The following is a 14,488-nucleotide window of genomic DNA, read 5'->3' on the forward strand; positions in this document are numbered from 1 at the left end:
AGCTGACACATAGACACAGACAACCATTCACATTCACACTTATGGTCAATTTAGAGTCACCAGTTAACCTAACCTGCATGTCTTTGGACTGTGGGGGAAACCGGAGCACCCGGAGGAAACCCACGCGGACACGGGGAGAACATGCAAACTCCGCACAGAAAGGCCCTCGCTGGCCATGGGGCTCAAACCCGGACCTTCTTGCTGTGAGGCGACAGCACTAACCACTACACCACCGTGCCGCCCTTCAAATGAGTGTATGAGCAAAATATTTGCAAGGGCACAAAATTAACCTGAATAAAAGAATAATAATATAGCATATGAACCATCGAATTGTGTAGTGTATTTTGCATCAGTAAACTGCTGCATTGTCATGACAGTGATACCAATAATGAGATACACATAGCAGTTACGAATACATATTTATTCCTTTCTTTGACACCACATGCCATGTGCCAGAAACACCACTACAACATTTATTATGGTGTGACTCTGCTGGGTGCCTGGTGGACAGCGGTGAACTAGCGCTTTCACTTTACATCATTACTATATAGTTATGATCGAATATCAAACTTGATGTGTCAAACAGTTGTCTGGTTACATCGGCCACGGCCACGCACAGCACCATTCGGACTAATTACCATGCACTTGTTCCTGATTAGAGTGCAATCACAGTGCATACACACAGTATAAGGATTCTCAGTAACACAGACTTTGTGAAGTATACGCTCTGTACCCTAAGTCTGATGTTACCAAGCCTTGTATTTTGTATTGTTTTTCTGGTTTTGACCCTGTTTGTGTTCTTGGACGTTGAGTATTGTATTACCTCTGATATTGTGTCTGTGCTTCACTCGACCACTTAACAGTTATTCCATGAAATCGAGTCGTACATGAGCTGATAGCCAATGAGGCACGTAGCACCGAGTTGGCCATAAGCCATATACGACGAGATTGAGCGGAATAACTGTTTGTTTTATTCTGTTCACATTCACTGGATTTTGAGAAACAGAGCATTTTTATTTTTATTTTTTTGCAAATTCGATGAATAAAATCTTGATACAAAACATCAGACAAAATAATTTCTGCTTAGAATGTAAGCAAACCAGTGAAATGACAGTAGCAATTTGTGAGAAATGCGATAATAATAATTTTTGAAAAATAAAAATAGACGTTCTTACCACGAAATACAACCCTGATTCCAAAAAAGTTGGGACAAAGTACAAATTGTAAATAAAAACGGAATGCAATAATTTACAAATCTCAAAAACTGATATTGTATTCACAATAGAACATAGACAACATATCAAATGTCGAAAGTGAGACATTTTGAAATTTCATGCCAAATATTGGCTCATTTGAAATTTCATGACAGCAACACATCTCAAAAAAGTTGGGACAGGGGCAATAAGAGGCTGGAAAAGTTAAAGGTACAAAAAAGGAACAGCTGGAGGACCAAATTGCAACTCATTAGGTCAATTGGCAATAGGTCATTAACATGACTGGGTATAAAAAGAGCATGTTGGAGTGGCAGCGGCTCTCAGAAGTAAAGATGGGAAGAGGATCACCAATCCCCCTAATTCTGCACCGACAAATAGTGGAGCAATATCAGAAAGGAGTTCGACAGTGTAAAATTGCAAAGAGTTTGAACATATCATCATCTACAGTGCATAATATCATCAAAAGATTCAGAGAATCTGGAAGAATCTCTGTGCGTAAGGGTCAAGGCCGGAAAACCATACTGGGTGCCCGTGATCTTCGGGCCCTTAGACGGTACTGCATCACATACAGGCATGCTTCTGTATTGGAAATCACAAAATGGGCTCAGGAATATTTCCAGAGAACATTATCTGTGAACACAATTCACCGTGCCATCCACCGTTGCCAGCTAAAACGCTATAGTTCAAAGAAGAAGCCGTATCTAAACATGATCCAGAAGTGCAGATATCTTCTCTGGGCCAAGGCTCATTTAAAATGGACTGTGGCAAAGTGGAAAACTGTTCTATGGTCGGACGAATCAAAATTCGAAGTTCTTTATGGAAATCAGGGACGCCATTCGGACTAAAGAGGAGAAGGTTGACCCAAATTGTTATCAGCACTCAGTTCAGAAGCCTGCATCTCTGATGGTATGGGATTGCATTAGTGCGTGTGGCATGGGCAGCTTACACATCTGAAAAGACACCATCAATGCTAAAAGGTATATCCAGGTTCTAGAGCAACATATGCTCCCATCCAGACGACGTCTCTTTCAGGGAAGACCTTGCATTTTCCAACATGACAATGCCAAACCACATACTGCATCAATTACAGCATTATGGCTGCGTAGAAGAAGGGTCCAGGGTACTGAACTGGCCAGTCTGCAGTCCAGATCTTTCACCCATAGAAAACATTTGGCGCATCATAAAACGGAAGATACGACAAAAAAGACCTAAGACAGTTGAGCAACTAGAATCCTACATTAGACAAGAATGGGTTAACATTCCTATCCCTAAACTTGTGCAACTTGTCTCCTCAGTCCCCAGACATTTACAGACTGTTGTAAAGAGAAAAGGGGATGTCTCACAGTGGTAAACATGGCCTTGTCCCAACTTTTTTGAGATGTGTTGTTGTCATAAAATTTAAAATCACCTAATTTTTCTCTTTAAATGATACATTTTCCCAGTTTAAACATTTGATATGTCATCTATGTTCTATTCTGAATAAAATATGGAATTTTGAAACTTCCACATAATTGCATTCCATTTTTATTTACAATTTGTACTTTCCCAGCAAGCACAAAGCATTTATAAAACGTTTTATTTGGGTTGCATTAAGGTTAGGTTTTATTAAACGTTTATGAAACGTTTATGAAACGTTGGTGAAAATTTAATAAAGTCATATTTGCTGACCCGTGGCACATTTTTTATCATCTCTTGGTATTTTTAGATATTAAGATGTCATAATGATTGTATTACAATTATCAAAATAATCAGTAAATGAGTAGCGTTTTATTGACGTTTTATAAACGTTCTCTTTAAAACGTTTCATTCACAACGTTTATGAAACGTTTATAAAACGAAAAAATTGTCCACAAATTTTCGTTTTATAAACGTTATTTTGTAACGTTTCTGAAACGCTAGCCAAACGTTTATACAACGTTATATAAACGTTTTTGTGTTTGCTGGGTTGTCCCAACTTTTTTGGAATCGGGGTTGTACTTTCTTTCCATATTTTGTTGCTTTTTTTGTGTTTTTTTTGGGGGGGGTTGTTTACGAGTAGTTTTTATTTCGTCCTTGGTTGGTTCAGCAGCACACTCTGCCATTTTGCTTTTCTCTACTCACAGTATATGAGCTTACATAACAGAAACTTACATAACAGAAGCTGTCAACTGTCCAACAAGCTAGTGGACTAATAAGTGTTTTAACTAGTTTCATATTAAACTGTTGTGAATATTTTCCATAAAATGTGTTAGTAAATAATCCCATGTTATTTTTAAAAAGCAAATTTTTAAAAAAGTGCTGGATAAAAACCCATCTATCTTATGTAAATAAAGATACAAATTTCATTGTCTGTGTTTGAGATATGTTGCCTTGTACTTACGATTGGGTTCTCTGTGGTGGTACGTGTATGGCTTTCATACGTACAGATATTGTATGGTCAAGAAAGCCATCAAAAATCACATTGATGCATTACCATATTCTCTTAAGTATGGAGCGCCACTCTGTGTGTTTCGCATGTGGGGAGTTCCACTAAAACTAAAGAAAAACCATTGAATTAGAAGGTGTGTCCAAACTTTTGACTGGTACTGTATATGATTTGACACAGCTGTATATAATTTATAATCTGAAAGGGAACCAGAGCCATGCAGTGCAACCAGGGGAGACTTACACATACGTGTGGAAAGTCATTGAGGAGGACGAGCCATTAAACAGTGATTCAAGGTGTCTCACCAGGATGTACCATAGTGCGGTGAACACTCCACGAGATATTGCGTCAGGCCTTGTTGGGCCACTTCTCATCTGCAAAAGCCAGTCCCTCAGTACCAGGAATGTCCAGGTAACTTATTGTGATTTTCTGGGGTTTTGTTTGTTTGTTTATTTTAAATAAGTAGTTTTGTATATTTCACGTGACAGCCATTATTAATTAATCTGCTACTGTGTTAATTACAAAATACTTGCTCCATTTTCCAGCTGAGAGCAGACAAGGAGCAGCATGCTATGTTTACCATTTTTGATGAAAACAAGAGTTGGTACCTAAATGAGAACATTTTCACATACTGTGGAGACCCAAAAAATGTAAAACCAGATGACCCAGAGTTTTATAAATCAAATGTTATGCACAGTGAGTAGATTTTTATGTACAGTGAGTAATTGTCTGTACAGTAAGCAATAATCTTTTCCTCAATTTAATTATTAATCATCATTATTTAATTATCTTTCATAGCAATTAATGGTTATGTGTATGAAAGTGGTCAAATCCTGGGGTTTTGCAATGGTGAGATTGCAACTTGGCATGTGTCTAGTGTTGGGGAACAAGATGACATCCAAACAGCCACATTTTATGGACACACATTTGAGCTGAACAACAGAGAGGAAGACATCCTCAGTCTGTTCCCCATGACAGGAGAGACGATCTCCATGAACATGGCTAATATTGGTCAGTATGCCTGAAATATGTAACATGTAAACGTTATTTAAAGAACAATTTTGTCAGAAATAAAAACCAATATTCTTGTAAATGTGTAATTATCACTAATATGTTCCTTAAAATGTATTCCATGCAATATGGAATGCATTTTTTTTTTGTAATGACATTATAAGAAATTGACAGTTATGTACTGTAACATTTTATTTCTCTTTTTATTATCCCTTCTTATTCTTAAGGAGTTTGGCTAATGGCATCACTGAGCACACATGAGACCCAGAAAGGATTAAGAGTAAAGTTTCAGGATGTGGAATGCTTTAGAGATTACATCATGGAATATCTTTCCAATGTTAAAGATGATGAGAAAGACAACATCTACGAAGTGTGGAAACCCACAACTGTAAAAGAGTTAGAAAATGAGAAACACATACCACCGCAAAGAAAAACTGTTGTTGATGAAGAATCTGATGATTATGCAGCACTTCTTGGTTTAAGGACATTGAACAACTCAGGTGCAAATTATATGGAATTTTTAGACCTTTCTCGCTTAGATAATGATGGTGTGCTATGGGACACTGATAAGATCCAAAACACAACTCATTTGGGGTTTGAGTTTGATAACAACCTTACAACAGAAGCTCTACAAAATGAAAGCACAACAGAGTCACTGATCAAATTCTCTCCAGAGTTGACGCCTGCTAACTCCATAACCAATGGAACTGACAGTATCACCACTAATCCCACTGCCATCTCGCTTCTACAAAATATTGACAGTGAAATCACCTCAGAGGACAGACACAATACATCAGAATTAACAGAAGAGATAAGGCCATTGTTATCAACCCAAACATCAAATACTCATAAAGAGAAGGTGGCAGAGGCAGAGACCCTGAAATTCTCAGGACTAAGCTCTGTGGAGGTGGTCAATGATGATTACATGTCAAAGGACAACATACTTATTTATAGTGTACCTGCCCTTAACTCTCATATTACCATTACAGACACTGAAGATATGAAAAAGTTTGTGCTATTGGATAATGGTGAAGAAACAGATGCAAATAGCCACAAGCATTTAGTTGAATATAGTGTCTCACCTACAGAACTTCCTAACAAAACCATTTTGGAACTGCTGGGCAATGCCACTCAAACCACATGGCTTGGGGATGCCCAAGAATTAAATCATACAAATATGAATTTTGAATCATTATATGACATCAGTCAAGGGAACCCCAAAGTGGTTTCAGATTTTACACTGAAGGTTAGTCAAGAATTAAATGGCACCCAAGTGGACTTTGACTTTTCAGTGGAGGAAGATAAAAAATTTAATGGCACCCAAGTGGACTTTGAATTTTCAGTGGAGGAAGATAAAAAATTTAATGGCACCCAAGTGGACTTTGAATTTTCAGTGGAGGAAGATAAAAAATTTAATGGCACCCAAGTGGACTTTGAATTTTCAGTGGAGGAAGATAAAAAATTAAATGGCACCCAAGTGGACTTTGAATTTTCAGTGGAGGAAGATAAAAAATTTAATGGCACCCAAGTGGACTTTGAATTTTCAGTGGAGGAAGATAAAAAATTTAATGGCACCCAAGTGGACTTTGAATTTTCAGTGGAGGAAGATAAAAAATTAAATAGCACCCAAGTGGATGCCACATTTTCACTGAAGGAAGATAAAGAATTAAATAGCACCCAAGTGGACTTTGAATTTTCAGTGGAGGAAGATAAAAAATTAAATGGCACCCAAGTGGACTTTAAATTTTCAGTGGAGGAAGATAAAAAATTTAATGGCACCCAAGTGGACTTTGAATTTTCAGTGGAGGAAGATAAATTTAATGGCACCCAAGTGGACTTTGAATTTTCAGTGGAGGAAGATAAAAAATTAAATAGCACCCAAGTGGATGCCACATTTTCACTGGAGGAAGATAAAGAATTAAATGACACCCAATTAGACACCACATTTTCATTGGAGGAAGATAAAAAATTAAATAGCAGCCAAGCAGACTCCAAATTTTCACTGGAGGAAAACAAAGAATTAAATAGCACCGAAGAGGATTCTGAATTTTCAGTGCAGGAAAATATCAGACACAAGGATATAGAAATTACCTGGGAGAAATTCAGACATCTTACTAGCATCCAGGATCACCTATACTCAGATGTTCAAAAATCCAACAGCACCAAACTAAGCTCCAAAATTTCCAACATGCTGTATGACTCATTCTTTGAAAGTGAAAGGACAGAGAGAACAAACCTTCCTCAGAATGTTACATTCCCTACCATAGTTCCTTTCACTGACTATGCACATAATGAGACAATGAGCCCAAAAGTCAGCAACTTCTGGACATCATCAGAAGAGTTCAGTTCAGAGAGCCTTAAGAATACTTCCTTCTCAAATTGCATTTTAAACCTTTCATCTACAGAAAGTAACTCTTCCCACACTAATATTCAACTGCCAAACAGCAGTTCAGAGCGGGTTGCTGAAGTGGCTATCTATCTAAAGGACAGCAAAAACACTATGGTCATTCTCACCACACCTTTGGATATGCAAACAAAGAACTGGAGCTATGATGGCAAACATGAACTGGTGCCAGTGGAGTTCCCAGATCACATGAACAAATATATAACAGACAAGCAACCAAATAGTGCAAAAGAAGACAAAGAAGAGAAGAAAAACACATATCTAAAAAGGGTGACACCCATGAAAGGGTATGGCATGAAGACAAAAAAGAGAAAGGAGTACAAACCGCAAATTTCTAATGGCATCTCTCAAAGAGGCTTCTCTCCACGAGGCTTCTCTCCACGGGGTTTTGCTCCCTCTCAGTTAACACCAAGGACTACCAAGCCCATCTCTGAAGAAGAAGACATGAGTCTAAAAGACATAGTCATAGGTGTTCCCAGGAATGACTTCAGTGGATATGACATATATGTTCATTATGAGGAGCAGGATTTTGATGTTGAGAACATCCCTGATGACAATGGAGAATATGAATATGTTGAATACAAAGACCCATATGGTAAACCGGCTCAAACAGAAGCTGATGTACTTGATGAAGTAACTAAATATTCTTTGCAAATGGCTGGCAAAAAGTCCAGGGTCTACTTCATTACTGCTGAAGAAGTTAACTGGGATTATGCAGGCTATGGACATAGGTAATCACTATTTCATCTCTTATAGTCAAAGAAACACCTTGCTTGCCCAGTGGGTGAAGAACTCCCCCTTCCAAACACTGTACTACTATATACTATTCCTTTCAAATACTATACTGAATTTTTATTACATCTACAAGTTAGTAAAGTATAATATCCTTATATATATATATATATATATATATATATATATATATATATATATATATATATATATATATATATAATTATCCCTAGCTGCTTTATCCTGTTCTACAGGGTCACAGGCAAGCTGGAGCCTATCCCAGCTGACTATAGGTTAGAGGCAGGGTACACCCTGGATAAGTCATCAGGTCATTGCAGGGCTGACACATAAAGATAAACAACCATTCACACCTAAAGTCAATTTAGAACCACCAATTAGCCTAACTTGCATATCTTTGGACTGTGAGCGAAACCAGAACACCTGGAGGAAAACTACACAGACACGGGGATAACATGCAAACTCCACACAGAAAGGCCCTCATCAGCCGCTGGGCTCAAACCCAGGACCTTCTTGCTGTGAGGCAACATTGCTAACCGCCACACCACTGTGCCGCTACTTTTTAAAATTTATTTATTTATTTATTTATTTGAGTTTGCAGGTTCTCCCTGTGTCTGCGTGGGTTTCCTCCGGGTGCTCCGGTTTCCCCCAAAGACATGCAGTTTATGTTAATTGGAGGCTCTAAATGGACTATAGGTGTGAATGGTTGTTTGTCTCTGTGTCAGCCCTGCGATGACCTGGCGACTTGGCCAGGGTGTACCCTGCCTCTTGCCCATAGTCAGCTGGGATAGGCTCCAGCTGTGACAATGCACAGGATAAGTGGTTACAGATAATGGAGATATATGGTATATACACTACCGTTCAAAAGTTTGGGGTCACTTTGAAATTTCCTTATTTTTGAAAGAAAAGCACTGTTCTTTTCAATGAAGATCACTTTAAACTAATCAGAAATACACTCTATACATTGCTAATGTGGTAAATCACTATTCTAGCTAAATTCTACTAAATGTCTGGTTTTTGGTGCAATATCTACATAGGTGTATAGAGGCCCATTTCCAGCAACTATTACTCCAGTGTTCTAATGGTACAATGTGTTTGCTCATTGCCTCAGAAGGCTAATGGATGATTAGAAAACCCTTGTACAATCATGTTAGCACAGCTGAAAACAGTTTAGCTCTTTAGAGAAGCTATAAAACTGATCTTCCTTTGAGCAGATTGAGTTTCTGGACCATCACATTTGTGGGGTCGATTAAATGCTCAAAATGGCCAGAAAAATGTCTTGACTATATTTTCTATTCATTTTACAACTTTTGGTGGTAAATAAAAGTGTGACTTTTCATGGAAAACACAAAATTGTCTGGGTGACCCCAAACTTTTGAACGGTTGTGTGTGTATATATATATATATATATATATATATATATATATATATATATATATATGTAGCAACTCGGAAGGGTGGGTGGAGCACAGAAGGACGGCAGGCCAAAACTGAGTTCACAAACACGTTTATTACAGCTTTTCAGCCTTAACTATACTTTGATATGCATATACACACACGCCACACACACATGTATTCTAGTCGGGAGAGAGCCCGCTCTGTTCTCGCTCTCTTCCTTAAATAGGGCGTGGCTCCTGGGAAGACACCCAAACAGGTTAATTCACCTCAGTTGTAGTGATTCTGCCACTTACCTTCCCTGACTCTGCCCTCCGGTCACAGACCGACGCTTGACCACGGCCCCACTGCCACATACCCCCACCGCCCGACTCAGGCCGGGCAGCCGTCCGGCCTGCAGCCGACTACCACCCCCCCCCCCCCCCTTGACAGGAGAGGAAGTCCGCCACGACCATCTGCGCTCCCGGCCTGTGGACCACCTTGAAGTTAAAGGGTTGGAGTGCCAGATACCAACAGGTGATCTGCGCGTTGGCATCCTTCATGCGGTGGAGCCACTGGAGGGGCACGTGGTCTGAACAGAGGGTGAAAGGGCATCCCAGCAGGTAGTAACGGAGGGCGAGGACCGCCCACTTGATGGCCAGGCACTCCTTCTTTATGGTGCTGTAGCGCCCCTCACGCACTGACAGCTTACGACTTATGTACAGCACTGGGCGATCCTCCCCCTCCACCTCCTGGGACAAAACAGGCCCCAGCCCTCTGTCCGACGCATCCGTCTGCAATATAAAAGGGAGAGAAAAGTCAGGGGAGTGTAACAGTGGCCCCCCACACAGTGCAGCCTTTACCTCAGAAAAAGCCCGTTGGCATTGCTCCGTCCACTGGACCGGATCTGGTGACCCCTTTTTAGTGAGATCAGTCAGCGGGCTGGTGACGTCCGAATAATTAGGTATAAACCTATGATAATAGCCAACCAGCCCCAGGAACTGTCTCACCCCCTTTTTGGTCTTGGGCCTTGGGCAGGCCGCAATCGCTGCAGTCTTAATTTGGGGACGCACCTGCCCATTGCCCAAGTGGAAGCCCAGATACCGTACTTCCACCCGCCCAATCGCACACTTCTTCGGGTTGGCTGTGAGACCCGCCCGCCTCAGCGACCTAAGGACGGCCCTCAGGTGTTGTAAGTGGCGCGGCCAGTCATTACTATAAATAATGATGTCGTCAAGGTATGCGGCAGCATAGGTGGCGTGGGGGCGGAGGACCCTATCCATCAGCTGCTGAAACGTAGCGGGCACCCCAAACAGCCCAAAAGGAAGTGTGACAAACTGGTGTAAGCCGAACGGTGTGGAAAAGGCTGTTTTTTCTCGGGATAATGGAGTCAAGGGGATCTGCCAATAACCCTTTGTCAAATCCAGTGTCGAGTAAAAGCGAGCTGTGCCTAATCGATCGAGCAACTCATCAATACGAGGCATTGGGTACGCGTTGAATTTAGACACCGCGTTGACTTTTCTATAGTCTACACAGAACCGGACCGACCCGTCGGCCTTGGGTACCAAGACCACCGGGCTGCTCCAGTTGCTGTGGGACTCCTCGACAATGCCCATTTCGAGCATGGTCTCGAGTTCTTCCCAAACCACCTTTTTCTTGTGTTCAGGCAATCTGTAAGGGCGGCTGCGCACTACCACCCCCGGGGACATCTCAATGTGGTGTTCTATGAGGTGGGTGCAGCCGGGCAGGGGCGAGAACACGTCAGAAAATTCTGTTTGCAACCGGGCGACCTCTGTGAGCTGGGTCGGTGAGAGGTGGGCTCCACAAGGGACCGGAGCGGTGGGTGATGCCAATTTTCCCTTTTGAACCTCCGGCCCCAGCTCCGCCTTCTCAGGAACCACCGACACCAGTGCCACGGGGACCTCCTCTCTCCAACGTTTGAACAGATTGAGGTGGTATACCTGTCACGCCCCACCCCTGTCCATTCGCCTCACCTCATAATCGACATCCCCGACTCGCCGTGTGACCTCAAAGGGTCCTTGCCACCTGGCGATTAATTTAGAGCTCGATGTGGGCAACAGTACGAGTACTTTATCTCCCGGTGCGAACTCCCTGAGGCGCGTACCCTTGTTGTACAGGCGGGTTTGTCATTCTTGGGCCTGCTGCAAAGTCTCCTGGGTTAGGTGGGCGAGTGTGTGGAGTTTTGCGCGCAGGTCAATAACGTATTGGATTTCATTTTTACTTTGTGAAGGTCCCTCTTCCCAATTTTCCCGCAGCACATCTAGAATGCCCCGCGGCTTATGCCCATATAACAATTCAAACGGGGAGAACCCCATGGAGGCTTGTGGGACCTCTCGCACTGAAAACAACAAGGGTTCGAGCCACTTATCCCAATTACGTGCGTCCTCACTTACGAATTTTTTAATTATATTTTTGAGGGTGCGATTGAACCATTCAACTAAACCGTCCGTTTGTGGGTGATAAACGCTGGTGCGGATCAGCTTAATACCCAACAACCTATACAGTTCCTTTAGTGTGCGTGACATAAATGCGGTGCCTTGGTCAGTCAGAATCTCTTTTGGGATTCCAATTCGGGAGATAACGCGGAACAGCGCCTCCGCAATACTGCGTGCTGAGATATTGCGAAGAGGGACTGCTTCCGGGTATCGCGTTGCATAGTCCACCAGAACTAATATAAAGCGGTACCCCCGTGCTGACCGATCTAATGGCCCGACGAGATCCATCCCAATTCTTTCGAACGGGGTCTCGATTAATGAAAGAGGGCGCAAAGGCGCTTTTGGAATGGCCGCTGGATTTACTAACTGGCACTCGCGGCACGCCGTACACCACCTATGGACATCACCACGAATCCCTGGCCAATAGAACTGGGCCATTATTCAGGCTAGTGTTTTATCCTGCCCTAAGTGTCCAGCCATGGGATTAAAGTGAGCTGCCTGGAATACCAATTCCCGGTGGCTTTTCGGAATCAAAAGCTGCGTGACTTGCTCTTTAGTTTGAGTGTCCTGCGTCACTCTGTTTAATCTATCCTTCATAATCACGAAGTAGGGGAAGGACGGGGTGGCGTTTGGCTGGAGCGTTTGACCATCGATTACTCTCACTTGGTCAAACGCATGCCGCAGAGTCTCGTCTCGCGACTGCTCTAACGGGAAATCCACCAGGGATTCCTGAAGAGAGAGAGGAGGAGCCGGCGGCTCCTCACTTTGACGCGGAGCTGACGTAGACGGCTCTGTGACAGCTGCTCCCGCCAACGCGACACCGGGACCTCCCCTTATTAAACTATGGCAGGACCCACTCTTTACTAGGTGCCTCATTAATTCCCCAAATCCCGGCCAATCCGTCCCCAAAATTATTGAGTGGGTGAGGCGAGGATTAACCGCCGCCTTCACTATAAATTTTTCCCCTCGGAAAAAAATGTGGACTGACACTAAAGGGTAGCTGTGAACATCCCCGTGCACACACAACACCTTCACCAATTGTGCTCCCCCCAATGCCTCGTCTTGCACCAGGTTTTGGTGGATTGAGGTCTGATTACAACCCGAATCCACCAACGCCTGATACGTATCCCCTTGGATACTCACCAGTATGCGATACGCTCCGGCCTGATCGAGGGCGGCTCCTGGCGTGTCGGGGATCCAAACCATCGCGTCCACCTCCATTACCGAGCACTGCTGTTGGAGGTGGCCCGGCTCCCCGCAGCGCCAGCAAACCAGCCCGGGCTTCCTCTCTGCACTGGTGCTCTGGGGCTCACTCACCTGAGGGGGGAGAGACAGACACAGACAGGAGGGCACCGCGGGTGCGGCGGGCCGGCTGGGGTGGGGCCAGCCCCCGCCTCCGCAGTGGGGGAACGGGGTGAGGACAAGACACAGGAGGAGAGGGAGAGAGAGAGAGAGAGAGAGAGAGGAGAAGGGAGAAGAGGTTGTTTGCTGTCCTGCCATCGGGACAGCCGCCAAATGGTCCTCCGCCAGCTCGATTGCCTGATCCAGCGACGCCGGGCGGTGGCACTGGACCCACTCTGCAGCTGGGCAATTCCAGCGTTATGGACGTGACACTTGAACTCAAAATGGCAACAAATGACCCAGTGCATGTTTTATTGTCTCCCAGTATTTAAACAGGTGTTGCATATTTTAAGGCTGTACCATACTGGAGAAGTGATAGAACAAGAACAATTCCCATAGTACATCTAGGGCATGCCAGAAAATGCCAATAAAAGATGCGTTATGGATGTGACAGAAAAAGTATCACTTTTCTTGGGTGACTGTACATTTTTATCAAACTCTGTGAAATCGTAAACCTAATGTCGAAATGGAGATATCCATTTGATAGAGGGGTCCAAGGTGAATATTAAAAAATCTTTGTTTAAAATATTTTGTATTTCATGCAGAGTTTCAGAAGGAAAAGTCAGCGTTATGGATGTGACGAAATTCCGTTATGGATGTGACGCGTCTGAAATAGACATGGCATATGTTTAGAAAATCAGCAATTTAACCACCATAACCCTTTGAAAAACTCTCTAAATATCAGCTAAAACTATCAAAGTTCTTAAATAATATTTAGGATGGCTATTGTTTTGCTGTTTTGTGGATTTTAGCATACATTTCTGTGGCTTGTGGCAATAATATAGAATTGTACATGATCAAAGTTGATTTTAGCTTGGGTTTTACATTATAAGAAAGAAAGAAAGACTGACAGTGACATATTAGGTTGGTTACAAATTGGTTCAACTTATTCACATCTGTAAAATACAGGCCTACTGTAGGTGATATCTCTGGGAGTGGTTTTGATGTATTACATGTTGCTTTATTTTTGCATGGTGAGGTTGACATTTACATGGAATTGCCCAGCTCCGGCTGGTAGACGCGTGATGAACTGCTCCAGCGCCACCTGGTCGATGATCCCCTCGGCGTCGCGGTTGTCAGCCCTCAACCACCGCCTGCAGGCGTCCCAGAGTTGCTGGCCAAACGCAAACATCCGGCCGACTTCCTCCAAGCGCAAAGCGCGGAAGCGCTGCCGTTGTTGCTCGGGGGTGCATCCCACACGCTGGAGGATGGCCCGGCGAAGGTCCGCTTAGGCCAGCCGGCGGTCGGCGGGGAACTGTAGCGCGGCCAGCTGCGCCTCTCCCGTTAGCAGGGGGAGGAGGCGCGCCGCGCGCTGTTCCATCGGCCACCCCGAGGTCTCTGCAACCTGTTCAAAGAGCGTGAGGAAGGCCTCGGGGTCGTCCTGTGGGCCCATCTTCATCAGGGTGAAGGGGCCCGGTCCCGCGGCAGTGGACCCCGCCGACGCGAGGAGGTGCCGGAACGCCTGTCGCTCCTC

The 14,488-nt window shown here is 43.5% G+C and overlaps 1 protein-coding gene across 1 annotated transcript in view; it reads left to right on the forward strand.

Moving 5' to 3' along the window:
- The window catches only part of f5 (coagulation factor V), a 43,268-nt gene that overhangs the window by 6,781 nt on the left and 21,999 nt on the right, over positions 1–14,488 (forward strand). The window contains exons 10-14 of the mRNA XM_060928764.1: positions 3,824–4,029; positions 4,164–4,314; positions 4,417–4,629; positions 4,857–6,430; positions 6,668–7,764. Coding sequence (XP_060784747.1) covers positions 3,824–4,029; positions 4,164–4,314; positions 4,417–4,629; positions 4,857–6,430; positions 6,668–7,764 — 3,241 coding nt within the window. The remainder of the gene's footprint in view (positions 1–3,823; positions 4,030–4,163; positions 4,315–4,416; positions 4,630–4,856; positions 6,431–6,667; positions 7,765–14,488) is intronic.

Source organism: Neoarius graeffei, chromosome 9 (assembly GCF_027579695.1).
Source record: "Neoarius graeffei isolate fNeoGra1 chromosome 9, fNeoGra1.pri, whole genome shotgun sequence".
In the NCBI taxonomy this organism is placed as follows: domain Eukaryota; kingdom Metazoa; phylum Chordata; class Actinopteri; order Siluriformes; family Ariidae; genus Neoarius; species Neoarius graeffei.